This window comes from Lycium barbarum, chromosome 12 (genome assembly GCF_019175385.1).
Source record: "Lycium barbarum isolate Lr01 chromosome 12, ASM1917538v2, whole genome shotgun sequence".
Taxonomy (NCBI): domain Eukaryota; kingdom Viridiplantae; phylum Streptophyta; class Magnoliopsida; order Solanales; family Solanaceae; genus Lycium; species Lycium barbarum.
Genome location: NC_083348.1, coordinates 72,947,922 through 72,970,922, shown reverse-complemented (window position 1 = coordinate 72,970,922; position 23,001 = coordinate 72,947,922). Strand labels below are relative to the sequence as shown.

Sequence of the window (23,001 nt, the reverse complement as noted above, 5' to 3'; positions counted from 1 at the left end):
ATATGATCAAATATTTACCTGCCAGCCTTTGCCTATACAAGTTGATACTTGATTATTTGACTGGAACAAGTTGATTGTATTATTGACCATTGAGTATTTCACCTTCCATTTTGTATTTAACCCAATGATAAGAGGTTTGGTTATGGTGGTGGGGTTTTATCTCTATCTATTTTTGTAACTTTTTGCCAGTATTTGGGATTAGACTAAGCAAGTTGCTCCCTGTGTCGAAGCATCTCTAACTTTAATATGGTAGGCAGTTAAACTTGGAAGCTACATCAATCACCATAAATAATGCGCACTACATTTGTTTTAAAGCATTCGCCTGTCTTTGTTTTACTTTAGTCTTTGTTTTATCTTTAACCCTTTATTTAACACTTTTTTTCATCATTAACCCTTTAACAGTCAGCCGCCAAAAAAAGGGGGCGGTGGAGGAGGAAAAAAACAAATTTTGGTATTGTTTGGGTAAAAACTTTATATCAAAGATTGATAATACTGTTAACAAAAAGAAATGTGTATAAATGAAACTTTTAAGTGTTAAAACTTAAAAGCTTGATAATAGTATTTAAGTGTTAGTTAAAGATGTGATATAAAGTTAAAAGTTACGATCGATAGCATAACTTTTGAATTGATTGTAATTTTCTACTATATATATAAATGGGATGGGAGTACTAACAGAGCAACAAATGATTGTACTAAAAGCCACATAAGTTATACATAAAGTTGGGTCTACATTTGGCTTCTCCTTTAACTACGTGTACCTTTCAATTGCTCTATTTTGGCTTATACGTGATTACCTCTTTATTTATTGGGAAAAGAGTCAAAAATACCTCTCTACTTTAGAAAAATGGCTAAAAATATCCTCCAAACTAATTTTGGGTCAAAAATACCCTTTGCGTCATTAAAATTTTGAAATATACCCTTGTCTTAACGGAAATTCCAAAATCCCCCAATATAACTCGATTACATTTTTTAAACCCGCTCTACCCGACCCAACTAAATAAAAACTTACGATCCTACGATCGCATTTTGTCACCCTGGTCTACATGTTTAAAGGGGGTCGTAAGAATGTAGGTTTTTTATTTAGTTGGGTCAGGTTTAAATAATGGAGCGAGTTGAAAAAATGAAACCAGATTATTTCGGGGGATTTGAGAATTTCCACTAAGACAGGGGTATATTTGAAAACTTTAATGACTCGAGGGGTATTTTTGACCCAAAATAAGTTCGAAGGATATTTTTAGCCCTTTTCTCAAAGTAAAGGGATATTTTGACCCTTTTCCCTTATTTATTTAGAGATTCTAATCTCTTTCATTTTCCTTGCTTTTTGAATTTGTGTTATTCCTAATCAATGTTCCTATGCCTATTCTCAGCTGCTACTGATCCTTTTTGTTTTCTTAACACTGTAAATCTGTACCAAAAGTTATATAAATTGTACACTTTAACCAATTACTTTTTTATTTCACGTGAACATATGTCATAGTAATGAATATTTATTCTCCTCTTATATATACACGTATGCACTTCAATTTTAATTATCTGACACATATTTATTTCCTCCGTGCACTTTTACTTGTTCACTTTTGACTTTTCACGTTCTTTAAGAATTAATAAATGAAGTACTCCCTCCGTTCAATACTACTTGACCACATTACTAAAAATATATGTCTAAATTACTTTTTCATTTAAAAAACCGAGATAAAATTAATTAATTTTTTTCCATCTTACCCTTAGTATTAAATGTTCTTGAAAATAGTCAATTTTGATTAGAATGTATTTATTGGAGAGAGATAGAGGTAAGATAGTAAAATACAAAATATATCTTTTATTTATGATTTCTTAAGGGGCGTGCAAAAGAGAAAGTGGGCAAGTAATAAGAGACGGAGGGAGTATATATTTTACCATAATATTCATATTTATTGGTGTATATCTCAATAGCCTTGGAAAATGATTGAAAATGAGTAATTAATGTGAAGGGTAAAATTAATAAAAAGAAGAAAAATTCCTTTCTCTTTATATGTTAACGTGGACAAGTAAAAGTGAACGGAGGGAGTGACTTTTATCCCCGTTTTTCTTCTTTGTCAATACTTTAAACATGAAGAGAGGACGAACAATAGCAATGCAATTTGTCCCAAAAGTTGTAGAAATTGTACACTTTAACCAACTACTTTTTTATCCCACTTGGACATATGTCATAGTACTGAGTATTTATTCTCTTCTCATGTATGCACTTCAATTTAATTTTCCTACACATATTTATTCCCTCCGTGCACTTTTACTTGTCCATTTTTTACTTTCACATTCTTTAAGAATTAATAAATTAAGTATATATTTTATCATAATATCCATATTTATTGTTGTATAGTCTCAATAGCCTTAGAAAATGATTTGAAAATGAGTAATTAGTGTGAAGGGTAAAATAAGAAGAAGAAAATTTTCTTTCTCTTGAGTCTTGATATGTTAATGTGAACAAGTAAAAGCGAAGGGAGGGAGTGACTTTTATCTCTATTTTTCTTCTTTATTAATACGTTACTTATTTTACTCTCCTTTGCATTCTCTAATTATTGTTTCTTTACATTTATAAAATGTATTACTTTATATTTTCATTTCGGAATTAAAATTTGGTGACTTATGATATAACATATATCTTTCTAATTTTGATTTCTTTGTATCAATTCTTTTTATCTATAATTGTTAATAAAAAAAATTATAATATAACTAATTTACCCCTTATTAACATATTTTTTAATTAATTTAATAAAAGTATTTTATTAGTTTTGCTTTTAAAAAATTCAATATATACAACAATGGTTCTTATGTTTAGATCTGAACAGTTAGTTAATTGCGATGGATATCAACCTGTCGGTATACATATAAGATATTAAAGAATTTAAAAGAAAAAAAAAAGAATCAAAATATCAATTTTCTCTCATATTCTTATTAATTGTTTTTCACATCGATGAACAACTTTCATTGTCATGACAATGAGAAAAAAATCCGACTCTTTCCATCTCCAAGACTTAATTCCATCATATGTTATTAATTTTTAAACTCTATTTTTTTATTATAACTAAAGTGATGGTACGTAAAATATATTTTGTATATGTTGCTATATATAATAACAATTAGAATGCTATTAAAAGTTATTTATAAAATACAAACCTTAAAGATTGACTAATTAAAGTGAATAAACATGATGCACGGGCATATTTTGCTAGTACAGTGATGTACATTACATTCTTCAATTTTTGGGGGTTGGAGGGGGTTCAAAGTTTTTGTAATTATATTCAAAATATCTTTCAAAATAAAAATTTCAAAATTCAAATATGGAGTAAAATGAATAACATTATTTAATGTGTCTCAAATACACATATATTTGTCAATAATTAAACACATGTTGATCATATTAAGAAACACTTATTTAACTTTTTGATAATTACTATTTATTTTTTTTAAAATTTTGTAACCATATAATTATCGCTTGTGTGCAATCAAACATGATGTTAGGTTTGTTCGAGACTTCATCTCAACCGATATCTTGCTCTCCAGGGAATGAGGTCATGAAGAGAACTACTCATTATTGTATTGCCCCCAACCTAAGGAAGACATTTTGAAAGCATCGATAGGAATAATTATACAATATATAATTACACAATGATGTCCAAACAAATCGTGAAAGTTCAGAGGTTGCGTGAAATTATTATTCTCTCGGTCTCAAATTATTTATCATATTTCTCTTTTAAATATCTTAAAAAAAACATTAATTAAGAGGGATTTTGATTACTCTTACTTATGTCTTAGATATAATCTCTCTTTATTAGATATTTACTTTATTTATGTGTCATCTTCTCATAATTGAGGTGTCTATAGTCTTCAAGAACGATAACTACTAAAGGTAAAATGAAAAAAAATAATTAATTTTATCTTGAACTTTTAAAATGACAAATAATTTAAGATAAATATTTTTAAAAATTACGAGTTCACAACAGATAATTTGAGACGGAGGGAGTATTTTAAAATCGTGGCACATTACAATACCTATATACTGTATTTAGTGCAACCATTCCGGCCGCCCCGTGGAACAATGTCTCTCCCAACATTAGCCAAACCTTTCTAAGAAAAGAATGGTGGTTATTAGTCAAAGGTACTTAGCATATAATATTGTCGGCCAAAATTACTAATTTTAAGTATAAATCTCTTCTTAAAAGGCACTTACGCTGATATTCATCTCCCCTTTTCGATCACATCTTTAATTATTTTTTTATAGTCTTCTTTTTGTAAAAGAGATGTTTAGTTTTTTTCCCAGTGTTTTTGTGGCTAGAGAATGAAAAGTTGGGTGCAATAAAGAAACATTAATTTGCATCCACTCTTCGTCTCTATCTAGCTAGCTTTATTAGTATTTCCATTTCTCTTTTGGAGATGTTCCTCCTTTTGAGGAGGAAATTGGAAATTGCTTTCAAGGTCGTGCATAGATGATATCATATGCAAATCCAAAATCTGAAGTCAGATATGTTGTGTGTATACATTTAATCTTTTGGTATGTGTGGGGTAGTTCGTGTAAAAAATAATGAATTTAGTTACATTTATAGAAAATGATGGAGTCAGAGTTTTCACCAATAAGGGATTCATAATATAAACATATACACACGAAAAGCCAGGAGGAATTTGACTCTCATATAATAAATAATTTTAAACTTATATATAAGGTGTAATTTTCAATACAGAGGTCCGAACGAATCCCTTGCGCCCTTAACTTCGCATACAGTCATAGGATCCGTTTTAGATTGGCTATATCTTCTTTCTTTGATTGTAAAAGGAAGCTGAAGTCTGTTTTTATAGTTTGCTCATCCTTCTTTTCCTACTACCACCAGTTGCCCACATGTAAAGTACCTTTTAATCTATAGTACTAGAATTCATTTGTGAACAATGACTAAATGATAGACGAGGCAACTCGTCAACCACTACCATTTCAAAGAGATTATTAATAGGACTTATGTCTATGCTTCGACGTCCCAGCATCTCTATTATTCAAGTTAAAAATTGTTAAGATGATGTAGTCACTTTATGCATAAGAGGATCTAAACTAGTGAGTTATGTGGGTTCAACTAATCCATTACTTTTAACTCAAATTATGTATGTATATACAAAACAAAAAAATAAAAATAAGATAGAGCACGAAATGCACTAAGCGGAGAAGGTTAAGCCAATAGTCTTTTAAGTATAATCTTGAACATCTTTATCCTTGAAGTTGTCTGGTCTCCATTTAACAAACTTTGGCGGTGGAAAACAAGAATATTTCCAAATGAGGTGCTATGTCAATAGAACAAACTGTTCAATCGTATACTTGAGGGATTATTTTAGACCTATCCCAAAGTTTAAGGGACAATTTTTGTAATTTTTCTCCTATATTAACCACCATATTCACATTCAACTAGAAGTTTCGATTTAGATAAGGCTGCGGTGCACTAATTTATTACGTAAGGGAAACGGGGTCAACTTTCCACTTCTTTTGCAACACTCTACTGTTATTGAAAATAATTCAATAATTAATACTATCTTAGTGAAGACTATTCTTACGTTACGAAGCTAGTCAAAATGAGCTATTACTAAATTTACAGGGAGGTGTAATTTATCGTAAAAGTGAATAAAAACAAAAGAAGTTCACGTATGGAACAACAAATTGGCCCTGATGCACCTATTTTTTTATTCTTTTTTCATTATTATATTTTGGGGTGTGGTAGAATGGACATAATCACTTCATCCTTAATGAGAGGCCTCAACTTTGAGCCTGGAATGGAAAATCCTTTGATAGGGAGCGATTCCCTCTCAATGAGTCTTACGCCGGTGTCGGTGTCACAAATTTGAATTAATTGGGCCAATAAATTCAAAAATAACAAATAATTAACAAAAATGAACTTAAAGAAACAAAATGTACAACTGATAACTAGCTAAGCAAAGGATGCCCTCCAATTCAGACGTGCACCAATTTCTTGTCAATTGCCCTACCACTTTCACCAGAGTTACATTACTACTTGGCCTTTTCCAACAAGAAGCCAACAAAAGCCTATCATTTCACGTTTGTCAGCTTCTTCTACTGATTCACTCATTCACATCACAAGCATGTTCCTTCTTCTTTATTATGTACTCCTCCTACTACTTGACAAACTGAAGCATACCCCTCACCAGCTTCAATGGGGTCCATGTCTAGACAATTACAGTATTACACCTTCACCATCTTACAGTTATTACAATAATTGGTCGGTACTTAATTCCTCTTAGCCCACCAGATCACCATCCTACCTATTTGGTTTTTTTACAATGTGCCTAGTAATAAGAGTTAATGGTAAAAAATCACATCTGAACTATCAATTTTTTTCAAATTTCACACTTTCAGGTATCAGTTACTTTATTTACCTACTTGAACTACCATCCTCTATTAAACTAGGTGTGATTTAACACATAGATGATGATAGCTCATATAACAAAAATGAAATAACTGATAGTTGAAGCGTGAAAATCACAATCAAATAATAATTTAGATGTGTTTTTAACCCTTACCTCTAGTAATAATTTAACTTCAACCTACACTAAAACTGTAAAATAGAAATTTACACAGGTCTCACTTGAAAGATGTAGTAGTAATAAAGATTAATTACATTTAACTTCCCCTACATGAGTAACCTAACTTGCATAACACAGTAACTGATTTGTTACTACAGGTAAAACTGCACGTAATTTAAATCAAATTTCTTTTTTTTTCCTAGACCAAGAAATTACTTGAGCTATTAGTAGATGTAGCACATGCCGGAGTTGTCACCGGAGAACAGTCAGATTTACCGGAAACAGCCGGAAACTCACCGCACTTCCGGCATCTCGCAACGACGAGTATTTGTCGACAAGAAGGACACGAAGAATGTGAACCAAGCCAAGTATCAATACACTGAACATGAAAACTATGTCCACACTGTGGCAACACACGGATCTCATCTCCAACAACATACTCCGCCAAACAAATCGCACACTCCGCCGTATACGACGGCGCAACATTAGCCGTCGTACTTGTAGGGTCGTAAGTGAATTTCGGCAACGACTGTAATACTTTCTTCTTCAATCCTTTATTCGCCGCCGATGACAGTTGACCGGCGCCGGAGGTTACGGGGGTTCCGCGGCGGAGCCAAGCGCATCTAGCGACGGCGATTAGACCGACAACGCAAATTAGGGCACAGAGAAGAGCTGCTAATATTACGACGAAATCGGATTCAACTGTTATAGCTGACGGTGGCTCAGCCGTGGGTGACGGCGGTGAAGGTGAAGTTGAAGATGAGTTGGTGGTGCTAAGCAGAAATCTAGCATGACGAGTCATAATTGAAAACAAATTAAATTTAATTGAAACAACAATATGGATATAAGTAGCTGGTAATACAGAAGAAGGGGGGGAAAATATTGTGGTTGAAATGTCGGTAAGTGATGTGAAACATAAATGAAAATTTGCTGAGTGTGTAGATATGTGTGTGTATATATAGATATGGCAGGAGTTTGGCCATGAAAAATCAAAATATTTTTCGCTAATTTTGAAGTTGGGGTGAAGATGGAGTTGTATTTGATTATAATTTTTGTAACCAATATTTGTTTTATTTTTTATTTTTTATTATATACGGGTAGAAGTAGGGGTGGGCGTTCGGTTCTTCGGTTCGATTTTATCAAACTTTGGTTTAGCTATTTCGGTTTCGGTTTTTTGAAGGTGAACACCGAACACCAAACCAAACTAGTTCGGTTCGGTTCTTTCAGCTTCGGTTTTTTGAAGTTTGGTTCGGTTCGGTTTCGGTTTTTTCAATTCCGTTTTTTTTATATGATATTAGAAACGATTCCATTTACACTAATTCATATTCTGAGAAGCAACAAAACATAAAACTAACAAATTAAAATCAAAATCAAACAAACAAGATACACAAGAACAGAAAACCATAACCATAATATAGAATTACTAGGTGTTATATACATACAGTAAGAATAATTAAGAAAACACATAAAAGACATACATTAATCCTAAAGACACATCCTAGTCACCTTTCTTTTTTAAGGATATTTGATTTTCTCACCTGAAGTGGAAAATTAGGGATACAAAAGCAAAAGAAAGCTTATTACAATTGGATTTTTTTGGCTTAAATTTAATGGGTCTGGACTATTTTAATTTTTTTGGGTAATGTATAAATTTTGGTTCTTCGGTTCGGTTTCATCAAATTCAGTTCGGCTATTTCAGATTCGATTTTTTGAAGGTGAACACCAAACACCGAACCGAACTAGTTCGGTTCGATTCTTTCGATTTCGGTTTCTTGAAGTCGGTCCAATTTTTCGGTTTTCGATATTTATGTCCAACCCTAGGTAGAAGAATGGGAAATGGGAGAAGAAATTACAAGGTGTGAAGTCGAATACTCATCAACAAGATGAAAGTTCAAGGTAACTAATCAACTGAGTTACTAAGGTTTTCAGAATATTTCATTGTTTGAATGTACTAAAAGTGAAAAAAAACAAACATAATTTTAGGTATTTTTCAAAATTTTAAATATAACTATGCGGATTTGCAAATAAAGTAAAAAGATATTCCAGAGAAAAGTGAAAATTTATCATGACCAAACCGGTCCTTTTATCTTGTGGACCGCTGAATGGAAGGTATTGAGAGAACATAATTGTGAGGTCCCTACTATTCTTAAGTACAAATTGATGATTAATTAAATGTTGTACTGGCTATCACAAGCAGACACGTTTCGTTGTTTATGTTCAAGAAAGAAAATAACTTGCGGCTTAGGATAATCATCTGAGGTTAAATCGTGATTAGCATCTTTTTGATATGATAGACTAGAGTCTAGAGCCTGTTTGGCCATGCAATTTTTTCACTATTTCATTTTATTTGAAAATTAACGTTTGGCCATGAGAATTTCAAATACAACTTGAAGTTATATTGGAATTTAACAAACACCAAAAAACTTATTTTCACTTTCAATACATTCAAATAACCAAATATTTTTTGCAAAAATTATAACCAAACACAACTCCATCTTCAACTTCAACTCCAAAATACCAAATGAAGTGAAAAATATTTGTTTTTCATGGCCAAATGCCTACTAGAGGTCAAATTTAAGTAATACAAGAAATCGGTAGGTGATTTTTTATATTTGCCTTTTAGTTAAACTTTTAAAAACAACTTGTTTTGTTTAAAGCTGAAAAATAATTTCTTCTACTATTTCAAAACAATTATTCATTCATAAAAATTGACCACACACATTTTTCTTTATTCTCTAAAATAAGTAATCCTTCTATTCCAATTTATTTGACACACTTTTCTTTTTAATCTGTCTAAAAAAGAATATCACCTTTAATAAGTTTTGCCGAATGGGTTATTAAATTCTTGGTGTGCAAAGTTATCGACGATTAAATCTACTACTGATTCGAGAGAGTCAACTACAATAATATTTTGATAATATTTCGATGAAATAATCGAAACGAGCAGAAATTATTATTTACACCACTTTCATTAAAAAAAGGTATAAACAAGTGGGGTTTAAGATGGATTAGGATCCTTTTGTTTATTAGTGCTTAAAAGGTGGATAAGGCTAATTGAAGGAACAAAGGCATGTGAACTTACCTTATTTTGTTTGTATTCAACTCTATCAAAGCTCTTGTAAAAGACGAAAAAGGAAAGGGATCTGTGTAACAACTTGGTTCAAACTAAGGGCGACCATCGGTCTTTCAAAACCACCATTGCTATTAGAAAACTGTCCATAGAAAAATCAAGAAACTTCCAAATATTTGTGCCTTTCGGATTCCAAAATAGTTCCAAATTTTTGTGTTTGAATGTGATTTAGGATGAGTTATTTGTAGAACCACTTTTTAGAAATCAATTCTGCTATTTTTAAACAATTTATTTTGTGTCCCAAAAAATAACGCGAAGTAATTTTTCGAATTTAAATTATGTACATGAACACTGCATAGTTTTATTTTATCTAAAACAATATGTATGGTAACCTAGAAAATAGAATATAAACATGTTATATCCAATTAAATATACTAACAATGTATATGACGTAAATTTGTGGCAACTCAGATCTAATTATTAAGGTATTATCCCCTCTCATAATTGTATCGCTTTGAGGCTTAACTCAAATAACATCCTAACAATTGAATCACAAACTTAACCTTATATAACCTCTAATTTTCTCCTCTCAATCCGACCTTAAAAGCATCACAGCAAATCTCCTTTCAAGTTCAACCGTCAGCTACGTACATGTTGCTTGTTACAATTGTTTTTTATAGCTCCCTCAGTCCCAATTTATGTGTAAAAAAAATTAAATTAGCACGGAATTTTGAGAAAGAAAGTGAGATTTTTAAAATTTATGATCATAAACATCATTATACTTGTGTGGTTATACAATATTTGAAACCTGTAGTTTTAATGTTTCACCATATTTGTGTGGTTATAAAAGTTCCTCATTAAGAATAAAGTTGAAAGTCTAAGTTAAATTGTTTTTAAGTTTATAAAGTTATTATTCTTATGAAATGAATTCAAATGAAATGTTAGTCACATAAACACGAACGGAATATCTATTTTCTAATCTAAAACAAACGCAAACGCGTCAATGATCATCAAATTTATAATTACTGAAGTCTCAACAAAGATTAACCCTGACGAAGTAAAAAAATAAGTTATAATTGTAATTAGGGGTGTTTATGGGTTCGCTTGGTTTGGTTTGATATTTTTTTTTTGTTGTTGGTAAAATTGGTTTGATATTTACCAAAATAAAAAACAGACCTACTCTATCGATTTGGTAGGTTTAATTTGTATTGACTTTTACGTGTCACATAAAATGTGGAGTCAATCCTTCTTTATTAGAGTTATGGATAAAATTTAGATAAGTCAATTTATGTTTACTAAGAATTCAGTGAATTGATGAATATATGATCTATTAAAATATTTTTATCGGAGAAATATTGAGGAGTCAATCTCTTATGCACACTAAAATCAAGTATTATTTAAAGTACATATGATAGATGCATTACGATTATAGTTTTATTGGACATTACATCTTATGCGAGGATCACAAATATATTTTTAGACATATATATTTTTTTAAAATCATATATTTTATATAACAATTTGTTCAATTTTATACCGAACCACATTAAATAGTATTCAATTTTTTTAGTCCGTTAATTTAATTTTTCAATTTGATCTGAACACTCTAACCGTAATAGTGGACTTATGGAGTGTGGACTAAGGATGCTAAAGCGGCATAGTTACTTTTTTTGCTTTTTCTTGCTTTTTGTGAAAGACAAAGTAACATTGAAAAGTTTCAATAAAATTGTATTATTATCCAAGAACAAGTGGCATGTCCGTACTTTGTAGCTATAATTAACAATAAAGTTTTGTTTCATCCCCAATAATTAACAAGTTGGATTCGACAAGTTATATATGATTATGTTAGCGATAAATTTTTCTAATTGAAATTAGAGTGAGAACAGCCGTTAATTTTAAAAAGAAAAGATTCTTCTCTTTCACCTTTAGAAGGATTCCTGACATGACTTCTTGCCTCCATTTTTTAATGAGAAAGAAAATGCAAACAGATAATTACTTCAATTTGAGATTTGTTCAAGTGGATAAGATTGATACTTCTCAATTTATATGACAATTAGAGTAAATTTTTCTTTGCCCTAAATATTTTAAAAAATTTAAAATATTTTAATTATTAATTTTGTTGACATATTATAATTTTAAAATATATCATCTAAATTTTTAGAAGAAAATTATAGCTAAATTCGCATTGAATTTAGGTGCTTGAATTCTCGTACTCCAACTACATTCACATAAATTGGGATTATATAGTATACTAAATAATTAGTACCATTTTAGAGAAATACTAATTTAAAAAAGATTTAGATTAGGGGTTTATTTTTTTTATTTAATAAATTGAGAATGACAACCTGGACAACAATGGGTGCATCTTCTTTGTTTGTCTAGGCTATAGGCCATGCCTAAACTACATGTGAACTGTTTCTTTTTTCTTCAATATCTTCGTGCAAACCCATGATTGGCTTGTGTTCCACTTGTTTTGTTTCTTGTTTGCTTTTCTTTTTATAAAACTTTTATATGAAAGCATAGATAACATAATATGGAGGTTCAGTGTGCTCGTGGCAGAATCACCCTTGTCCAAAGGATATTCGTTCGTTCGAGTATTACATTGTGTGAATAGATAGTTTTTTGATACATTCATAATCCCTAAACTTGTCAGAATATTTTATTTAAAGTCTATTTCAATTAAAACTTTAAACACATGATAAAGTGTCTTATTAGATACTTCTAATTCAAATTTTGAAATTTTTTTTGTGTGTGTTCGCAAGCTCCCATTAACTTCTTCGTGTGTCTATTTTTATATATTTTAATTCCCATAAGTGAAAATTTCACTTATGTAATTTCAACATTACATAACTCAAGAATCAGTGATGAGTTGGACTTTGGTACAATGTTTAAAAGAGTAGACATGAAATTTAACTCAGCATCAAAAATTAACTCATAAAGGTGAGGATAACTGACACGGTCACACCCATGTTAAGCTCTTTTCCTTATTTTATGTTTGGTTTTAATTTTTTCACGCTTACATTGTTACTATAATATAATGTATATGAATTAGTAACTTGTAAATTAGGCAAGTAGTCTCTTTCTAAACTTAACGATCAGTTAAACTATACTAATAAAGTAAAAATTATTCCCCCTATCACATTGTATACCTTAGGTTCTTTCTTATTCTTTACAACAAAACTCCTAGTTAGGAATAAACAAATCATACAAGAGAAAAGGTTTTCCATGCATTTACTTCTATAATTTTATAGTGGTCCAAAACTTAGCCAAGTGTATTGTTCCAAGGAAAAGAGAGATAAAGTCTAGCTTAAACTGAAATGCAGGTAACAAAAGAAATTCGTTCATTCATGAATTATTGGAGGATTCAATTCCCATTTCCAACTTAAACAAACTCAAATATCATCTGAAAAAAAAGACTTCCCATCATTAGAAGAGAATCCCTAAAAGCAAATTCCCATCCATAAGAAGATTGCTTAGTGCTCCATGTGATTTGCTTCTGTACATTGCTAAAAGATCAGATGCTTCTCATCCTTTTTGCGAGTCATGTTAACAACTAGTTAAAGAGAGAGAAAAAAAACTAGAGATGGGAAATAGCGGAAAATGATTGATTGTAACTCATTTCCTTGCTTTTTCTCCTTGTATGAAAGCCAAAAGACCCTTTGCATGTGACTTAGGAGATTTTTCTTGTCCTTTTTTGATAATGGCGGTATTGGAAGGGATCCTATGATCAACTTAAAGTTGTCTCCATATAATTCATAGGTCATGAGTTCAAGCTGTGAAAGTAACAACTGATGCAGACTTGCTTCGCGCACCAGCTACCATTTCCTCTCATAACGGTGGTATCTAGACTAGTTTGCACACACCTCTACTATTTCAGCGGATATCTTCTACCCAAACACAAGTACCGGGTAGCTCTACCAATGAAAGTTTAGGCAAATGGAAAGAAATCCCCTAACATTTGTGACTTACGACATTCTTTTCAAGTTTTAACCTTATTAAAGTTGGTAACCATCAATAAAAAATCTTATGAAGGCAAGCAATTACACATTGTGTTAGAGATCATTACATGGAAATTTCATGTAAAAAATATACAAGGAATTCACCTATATGTGCCAAGGAACTGCTAACTGCTTATATGATATACCTAAAAAGTATGAGCACATTGATATGACTTGAGGAAAAAGTGGGGAAAAGGAAAAGGAAAAGGTGAAAAAAGAGGTGCCAACCTAGTTGGCTACCTACTTCCTTTTCACCTTTGAGGAGCAGGCTTCACAAATGAGAAGTCATCTTCATTCCTAGTAGACTCTCCATTTGGAGGAACAGGCACATGAATTTCTGTGTCATCATGATCAATATTCATACGTGTAGTTGCAGTCTCTGCACGATTCATCGGTGTTCTTGGATCGTTTTCAAGGTCCGATGCTTCTTGATCACTGATGTAGCCCTGCAAACGTGCTGAGTGACCGGTAGTTTTGAACCGATGAAGACCAGGGCCAGCTGGGTGCAAGGGCGAGCTCATTGTGGACCTTGGACTTGCATTACCCAGCGTTCGGGTAGGAGACCTATCTCCCCTCGCTCCCTTCTTCTTCTTCACAGCCATATGCCACTTCTTCAGTGCCTTAGAGGTTTGCTCATCAAAGATAGATTTTTTCATATGGGATCCCATCTGTAGAAAGGCCAATGATTTATCAATTATGCTATTGGTTTATATGGCATGAAATAAAATGTAGATATAATTAGGCTATTTTTCGAGAGATAAGTTTGTACTGGTACCTGAGTTATAAGGGCATAAAGCGGTAGAGTGATATAACTGCATACGAATAAGACTCCCACCCTGTAATATAACGGAAAATTTGATTTAACAAGAGGAAGCTGGATTCGTGAAGCTTAGGAACTAAGATAATGAATTTACGAAAAGTGTGTTTTTGTAGCAACAAACATACCCTACAACAATTTTTGCAATGACCAGCTCAAACGCCTCGTGGAAGCAAGATTTTAGCCCATACTCATACTACAGAAAAAATAGAATCCTCATCTCTAACAATAGTTTTATGGCACAAAGTAAAAGAAAAAGAATATCTTGCAATATCAGAATTTGATCTTTGTTAGAGGGAGAAGAATTATTACCCATATCCACAGAAAATATGTTATCTGGAACGCATTCTGCAAAGTTAAAGTTATATTAGTATTAGATAAGAGCCAAAAAGAAAGTTTAGCCAAGGAATATATAGAGATTAAGATCTGAAAAGCAAACTATTCGGCGCACCATTTCTTGTGACTTATTTTATGGAAACTATGTACTTGCAAAGTTGAAACAAAAAGATATGCCAGCCCTCTGGTTTTACGAATATTACTTATTTAGAATTCTGCAAACTGGAAATACAAACCTGAAACAAGGCAAAGTGGATTAAGTGAAGAACCAGTTGTGGTCGACCAAACCAAAAATATTTGTCTGAGGCTTGTACAAGAGGGATGCCTTGAACTACTGCATGTCTCTCTGTGATGTCAAGGGCCATCCTAGTCAAAACCGCCTGAAGCTTTGTTCCAACAGCTAAAATAATCTGTCAAAGATTTCGTCACAAGAATTCCCCTAAAAATAACTCAGGAAGATGGATAATAATGGACAAGAATCTTACAACTAGAGGAGTTAAGGATGCCCAGAATAATGCTTGCCACCCTGCAATGGTCAAATAATTTCAGATTATGTGAAAACTGCACTCAGACTGAATTGGTAGTGACTGAAACAGAAGACTTAAACAATTTCCAGAAATAGATTCCACCACAGAAAATGACTTACCGCTAACATTTAGAAGCAAGAAAAGCACAAATGATGCCCATAAAACTGGACTGCCGGAAAAAAAAAACAAGTAAAAGCCAATCAGAGAGCAAGGCGATTTATTCTAATTGTTACGCACATGCACACACATAATATGCTGAAAGAGATTGAGAGAGAAAATAGCAGATCTAGCTACCTGACACCGACAACTACCTTGAAGTCATCCTCTAATGACCTCTTGATATACTTTTGGAAGTTAAATTTACTTCCAGGAGCTAGATGAACCTGCACAAGGAGCATTTTTAGTTTCTTGGGAAACAAAGAATTATAAAGACAGAACAGAGCACAAAGAAAACTCACACTGATAAAACCATTGCGCAGGGTCAAGTAGTCTGACTTACTGACAGACTTGAAAAATTGTCTGAAGAAGCATCCCTGCATGAATTAAGTTGCAACAATCAGTCACCTTAACACTAATTGGCCTTCAGCTACAAACCTATGCAATTCACATCGTATTAATTTCTCACAATGTAAAAGAATATCGGGATCCTTGTCCAGAAACTAGTATGCGCTCTGACAAAAGATGTCTCATGAGTAAGTCTAAATCTTGAAGGATCTGCAAGTCCCAAGTTAGAAACATAGTGAGAGACTCAGAACCAAATGAGCAAATAAATAGAGAGAGCAAGCAACAGTACAAAGTTTTGGCTGTACAGCAAGCAAATGCATACCATTTGAAAACTCGTAACTATGGGTTGAAGTCTCTTGCTCCCAACGTTTCCAGCCACGAATCTGAAGAACAAAGTTTCAGGAATTTAGCAAATGGATTATTACCATAAAAGCATCATAAAATAGTCTATTACTCTAGACAAGCGGTCAATTCCAGTAACAAATTTGAGCCTTGGCAGTTGGTCAATTTTAGCTAGGAGTATAGCAGCAGAAATTTTAGGGAAAACAATTTGAATGATCCAAACAATTAACTGTCATAAAATAATTTGAAGTTGAACACTTTTGTATCATTCCCCAGACCTCACTTGTGGGATTACACTGGGTATGTTGTTGTCGTAACACTTTTCTGTCATACCAAGACCAGTTCGTCATGCAACTTAATCTCCTAACATTTTTTACTGTGTCATATTAACTTTGCATCCTTCCATTAATACCACCAGGTATTGAATGCCCATGAAATTTGATTGATCTTGTGAATTAATTGAAAAACTACTAAAATTGCAGTCAATAATTGGCATCTACAACTTTTCCGGATTACCTAAGAAGCAGTATAGATGGCATCTAAAGCATAAAAGCAGAGTAGCTAAATAAAGTATATCATGAATTACCTTAAGTTTTCCCAGCCACATGGTAATAGCACTGTATAACACATGAAGGACGGCCAAAAAGAAAATAAGGATGTGTATTTGATGCAGTGCGTCAACAGTAATGAGAGGGACACGTCCCTGTTAGGAATACTTTAGATTAGTTTAGCGAAGAAAATAAATCATGCTGTTAATGCTAATATGTAGTACAACATAAAGATCCAAAATATAGCTGAAAAGGAAGGGCCGGAACATAGTGCTAGGAATGCAAGGATGCAGCATCTGGTAGAACAACTTTGCCTTCAAATATTATTTTTACATGAAAAATTTACCCAAAACCTAAGCTGACCTAACAACTTTTAGAAGCTCGTAGTCTAAGACATTTGAAGCACATACATGGTGCTTTTAATGGTGTCACAAAATTTCTGCTAACATATTGCACATTCAATCTGATAGCCAAACCCCTCCACCGACCACCTAGGGAGCTGTTGACGTACTACTGCATTACAGAAGACGGAGCAGAACAATCATTTTGGATGGATCTTACAGATATCAGCTAGTTATATCAATGCTTTCAACCAACGTCAGACAGGACAATCATAGAGTAAAACAGTGATGGTAAAAAGCTAAGTGTTTCTAATTTTGATTAGGCTACACGAGTGTAATGCAGACAACTTGTCATACACCAAATGAACTGAAGGAGCTTCGTGTAAAATTTCTTTTGCAGTTCTTTTTAGTGATAACATCACGTTATTTGAACTGTCTATTTATATGAATTGAAGAGACAAAAATCCTAAGGGAGTTTGGGAGAACTTTTAGTAGGTTTGCTCAGAATATCTCATTGTCTAGGTCAATTGATAAAAGTGAAAAACATTTAGTCTTGTCACCATATCTAATTCAAGAAAGGATTAGTTAATTACTAAAAGCGCAACTAAATACATGAGTGAAGTTTTACCCATATTATCAAGGGTGATGTACACATTACCTCTTTGCATTCAGGCTGTGCACCAGCCAAAATTCTACGCTCGTACCATAAAAGTCTCCTACGGTGTTCCTCCTCCTTGTCGGCAGCTTTGTGCACCGCAGGGCATGGAAGCATTGTATCAGCAACACTTGGGGGGATACAAATTCCAGCAATGTAATATTGACTAAATACAAGGGTTAACGAGATGAAACCGAGAACCATCAACTCTGCAATAATTAGAGCATTCAATCAAAATGGAAACAAGTTCACTCTAAAAAAATATGATAAGAAGAGGAGAACACAAAATCTTACCGGCCTTAACCTTCTCCAAAGCCTCAAAGAGAGCTTTTTTATGCCTGTCAGTCAACCACTGAGCAAAGATTGCATTGTGTCAATTATTAATATTTTCTAGAACTAGAATAGAAGGCATTAAATGAGCTGAGATACTACATCAACTCAGGCAATACAAATAAGTTGTGAAAAGTAAAAAGTATAAGACAACAAGCTTCTGTATCAGTGTAATATCAGAGCAAACTTTTTTAGTATAAAATGCTATCAAAAGGAAAAAGAGAAGAAGAAAAAGAGAGCAAGTTATTACAATTAAATGAAAGGACGAAAAATAAATCTGAAGTCGATTTTATTGATATTTTCTGCAGCACAAAGGAATAAGTTCACAAGGCATAACACAAACATTGTATTATTTTTCACTCTTGTCCCGGGTTTATTGGTCAAATTTAAATAAGATGCGGAAAGAGACCTTTAACGCTTTTTAATTTAAGATAAATGCAAGCAAAAGAACGTCCAATTACAACAATCAGAAAGCTATGTTGTCCAAGGAACCAATATGCGCAAAACCACTTAAAGGTGCACAAATAATTCCAACAAAGGAATCAGTATTCTTCCTACTTCTTTTTTTCATATGCAAAGAGAGCAATAGTACTAAAACAAATTATCTCGGAAACACACATATAAAGACTAAAGCTTTCTCAAAAACAATAGATTCGAGAGTTAGTATTACACCAATAGAAACACAACAACCATTGACCCTCTAGACTGGTTTGGCTATATGAATCCTCAATACCAATGCCGCTTCATTTGGATCCACTTCAGTCCTTTGTCCAAACATACACCTTTTAGGACAAATTAGGGATTCACTAATGGCTAACTCATCTATGCCAGGTAAGCAAACACGAGCTAAACTCCTCTATATCTACTCCCACAATTCTCACTCTTGTGATGACCCCTTCAAACTTTATAGCCAATAACGGTGTAATACTTAAGATGCGCGCAAGCAGGCTCGGTCACCATCGTTATAAAAAAGACAGCAATATTTGGCAACAAGCATCTGAGCAATCAAGAACAGTTTGTAGGTTCTAGAGTTTATAGTTGGAGAATAACATGATTTCACTTCCAATTTGGCAAGGCAAGACTTTAGGTTTTGCAAATTAACAAGTCAACTATCAACATAGCTGCAAATTAAAACTCTTGAGACCAAAACAATAAAAAAAGGAACTACTACAGGCCCCACTTAAAAGCTCCTGGCCAAGAAATCTCAACAAAAGAACAAAAATATTAAGGGTGAAAAGTAACTAGATAAAGATAACATCTTTGCACTGAAACCAGGATATTTTGCTGGAACATAAACACAAAATTCAAGAATTGCTCTTCCTAAAAGCAAAACAAGAAGGTCAACGAGGAGGGGGTAAACAAACAAAGATTATATTTTTAGCAAAATCATACCGTTCCAAGTTTGTGGATAATCTTTTCCAAGGCAATAGAAATGAGAATTATAACTGCACAAACACCAGCCACAGCCCAAGTTGGTGTTTGATCAAGTTGCCTTGATGTTCCTTCATCCCCACCTGCCATTACTTAGCGTCTTAGCCCCCTAACAAAATTTCACTATCTTGGTATGAATAATTCAAGAAAATAAAAGGGTGTCCAAAAAGAATCTGAGTTTGTACTCTCAAGATATTGCAAAAACATGCATTTATAGATATATTGTCTTTTCGAGAAACTGAGTTCTACAAATATGAAAAGGAACTTAGAGAATTGCTACTAGTAATTAGGACTTGGTAGGTACTATAACTTAGAGAATTGCTACTAGTAGTTATGACTTGGTAGGTACTATCTAACAATCAGCCAAAACAAAGAACACGGATAGCCGAATTGAAGATAGAAAGTACAATATTTTAGATTATGATTTGTTTAGACAAGTTGGTAGTATTTCTCACGTCTAGTAACAGAGGTTGAGGGGACAACAAACAAAGTCCACGGTTTTATAAAATTTAATCTTTGTAACGGTAAAAGTTAATAGGGAGATAAGATTTTATGTGAAATTACTGAAGGGATAGCTTTAATTAAGAAGTGCTTGCATATTACTTCTTTCATCCACATTTAATTTGACACGCTCCTTAAAACAATAGATAAAATGATAATTTTATTATATCACGCTTAATAATTATATGTGGAAAATGAATTAGAAACTATTTTATTAATTAATAATAAGGGTAAAATAAGTATAAAATGACAAATTATCTCTTGATTTTTCAAACCGGACAAGTAAAAGTGTATATTCATTTTGAATATTGTGGACAAGTAAAACTCGACGGAAGGAATATTTTTATTTTTTAAAAATCGAGATGTCTGGCCAAAAAAGAAATGTGTTTTTTGTATATTAAAAGCCTTTTTTTTTTTTTTTTGCTAATTTGACCCTCAAAAGCATTTTTCAAAAAATTGATCAGATACAATTTGTTTATCAAATGAAAAAATAAAAATAAAAGATACTTCTCAAATGAATTGACTAAATACAAATTATTATTCTCTAAAAGGAGTTCAAATTAAATATTTTGACTAAAGAATTTTTAAAAGAAGTAGTTTTGGGAAGTTTGGTCAAACATCCTTTTATGGTATCGGGAGGTTTAGCATGAATTCCTATCATATCAGTATATTATTAATAACAAAAAAGTGGAAGTGCATAGGAGAGGACATGATACTTTACCTTTTCAAATCCTATTTGAAAGATTAAACTTGGTCAAGTTTGAATAAGTATATTCGATCTAAGAAAGTGTATTTGAAATAAAACTTAGTGTATTTGAAATAAAACTTTGTGTTAATGAACATTGAAGTGACGTGAAAAACATAGTCGTAACTCGCAAGAAATACGAGAATGGGAAAGCATTTACTTCGTTGTTTGACTTGTTAGTTTATTATAGGAAGAGAAGACCACGTCAATTAGTCTCGTGAATGTTTATTTGGCGTAGGCTTTATTTAGTTGAAGAAGAATGGTCCACTTGGCGAAGTGTAATTACTGCCCAAGATACCGTTATCCAAGAATGAAATCAAAGGAGAATTTAAATAATCTCTCTGTTTTAATTTGTTTGTCTGATTTTGATTTATCACGGAGTTTAAGAAAATCAAAAAGACTTTTAAATTTTGTGGTCTTAAACTAAAAATATGAACGATGTACTAAAATATTTTCGATCTTAAACATGTCATGTGAAAAGTTATTGCCAAAAAAGGAAAGGGACATTTTTTTAAACAGGCTAAAAAAGAAAATAAAACAAACAAATTGAAACAGAGGGAGTGCATTCGATCAAACAAATTGGATTTGGAATTGTCATAGCCAAATAGTAATTTTGAAATAAATGAAAGGGGGGGGGGGGGGGGGGGGAGTGAATATTTTTTATGGCCAAACGGGTCCCTAATTTTTCGTTGGGAATTGAATTAGGAATCAATGAAATATTATGCCAAACAAATTCATTCGGTATAATGAATCTTTTATACTATCAGCGCAATTTAACATGCTATAATAGATTATATATCATTTATTTGAAATTATCACTAATATTATTAACTAGAATTATTTACAATTATTTTTTTGTATAATTTGATCATGTAAATACCTGCCCATTATTTACATGACCAAAAAAGAGACAGGGAGGAGGAGGAGGTTGGTTTTCAATCGAAGATAATTTATGGACAAAATAATAAATGAGTATTAATGGAGATAGTCAGTTTATAGTTTCTCTCAAAGAACGGCAGTTTTACCTTCCCTTTTTACCACAATTATCCAATCAAACGGGACTTCCCAAATTGCATTAGTAGGGAAATTAATTAAATTTAAATTTAAATTTAAATAATTTTTAAGATGTATGCATATATACTAGCACATATTGCATAGTGTTACTCTACTCCCTCCGTTTATTTGTACTTGTTCACAATAGACTCTGCATTTTCTTACAAAAAATTAAATGCATATTTTACCTTAATAATTATATTAAATGGTTTATAATCTCAATATACGTGAGAAATTATTTGCAAAATGAGTAGTTAATGATAAGTATAAAATAAATAAATAAATTATTTTTCTCTTAATATTTTAAAATTAACTCATAAAATTAAAATTTTATTTTTAATATAATGAACAAATAAAAATGAGCTACTTAATGCCATTAACTACATGCTATTTGCAGAACACGAATTTTTGTGATGGTGAAAACGTGGGAGAATTAGATATGGTTGCACATGGGAGCTGAGTAGCTGACTACTTCATTCAACTAATGTGGAAAAAGGGTACGGAGTATTTGTTTATATTTGATATTGATATTTTGGAGTTTGATTTTCTTTGTCCGGTCCACTTTGCGTTTTTTGCTTTTTCTGACACATAACTTCTTTAGCAGAACGTGTTCTCTTTTGTTCTTTAGGTTATTAGTTCAGTTTCATAGATAATTACTTTTAATTGTCTTTTAAATGACAACGTACTTGTTCTTACAATATTTAAACCTAAATAGATATTGAGCATAAGGCATTCCCATTTGTGATTGCAAAGTCAAGTATGTGCTTTTGGCTATTTTGCTTTGGACCAATAAGATTGACTCTATACACTGCATGCAATAAAATTATAATGACAATGTTGTTGCCCTTTTAACAATGCTGGAGATTTGGTTGAATAAAGAAATTACAATCATTTATCGACGTTTTCTATAATATTGGTTGCTTTATATACATTGGTGGCCGTCCAATAATTCTTTTGGAATCTAATTCTTCTTTTGACTTTGACTCGGTATCACTAGCCCGAAAATCTAGTTGTCTTTTTATATATATTTTTATTATAAGAAGAAAGACAAATTAATTGTATATAATGTTCATCTTCTAAAGTAGAGATCAGTAACTCAACTAAAATCATCTGTAATTAATTTTAAAATATCACGACAAAAAAGAAAAAACCAGTTGAAACTTTCTATTATAACAACTTAATGCTAGAATTTTTAAAGAATGCCCCGAAAGATGTACGTAGACGATGACCCAATTAAAACGAGTAAAA

At 32.2% G+C, this 23,001-nt stretch overlaps 2 protein-coding genes across 3 annotated transcripts; both read right to left on the bottom strand.

Moving 5' to 3' along the window:
* Nucleotides 1-6,613: 6,613 nt before the first annotated feature.
* Nucleotides 6,614-7,497, bottom strand: LOC132622695 (RING-H2 finger protein ATL80-like). The gene has a single exon (XM_060337346.1). It carries the CDS (start codon nt 7,355-7,357, stop codon nt 6,755-6,757), a length of 603 nt encoding a protein of 200 aa, XP_060193329.1. The 5' UTR covers nt 7,358-7,497; the 3' UTR covers nt 6,614-6,754.
* Nucleotides 7,498-13,617: 6,120 nt separating this feature from the next.
* LOC132621383 (MLO-like protein 10) lies at nt 13,618-19,921 on the bottom strand. 2 transcript variants are annotated; one of them, XM_060335632.1, is made up of 15 exons: nt 19,416-19,920; nt 17,988-18,045; nt 17,697-17,902; nt 16,736-16,852; nt 16,130-16,190; nt 15,929-16,017; nt 15,762-15,836; nt 15,598-15,686; nt 15,423-15,472; nt 15,262-15,302; nt 15,013-15,186; nt 14,753-14,788; nt 14,569-14,636; nt 14,399-14,459; nt 13,618-14,291 (listed from the first exon to the last, which is right to left on the bottom strand). In XM_060335632.1, exons 1-15 carry the CDS (start codon nt 19,542-19,544, stop codon nt 13,875-13,877), a joined length of 1,671 nt encoding a protein of 556 aa, XP_060191615.1. In that variant the 5' UTR covers nt 19,545-19,920; the 3' UTR covers nt 13,618-13,874. The 2 variants fall into 2 exon arrangements, with proteins under 2 accessions (XP_060191615.1, XP_060191616.1); XM_060335633.1 differs by lacking the exon at nt 16,736-16,852 and having other exon boundaries at nt 19,416-19,921.
* Between the last annotated feature and the right edge of the window lie 3,080 nt (nt 19,922-23,001).

Excerpts from the sequence above, each read along its gene's own strand:
- LOC132622695 (XM_060337346.1), bottom strand. The coding sequence starts at position 7,357 with ATGACTCGTCATGCTAGATTTCTGCTTAGCACCACCAACTCATCTTCA.
- LOC132621383 (XM_060335632.1), bottom strand. The coding sequence starts at position 19,544 with ATGGCAGGTGGGGATGAAGGAACATCAAGGCAACTTGATCAAACACCA. Across the intron at positions 15,687-15,761 it reads TGCGCAATGGTTTTATCAGT|GTTCATCTAGCTCCTGGAAG; the intron begins GTGAGTTTTCTT and ends CTCCTTGTGCAG. Across the intron at positions 14,789-15,012 it reads TCCACTTTGCCTTGTTTCAG|AATGCGTTCCAGATAACATA; the intron begins GTTTGTATTTCC and ends TTAACTTTGCAG.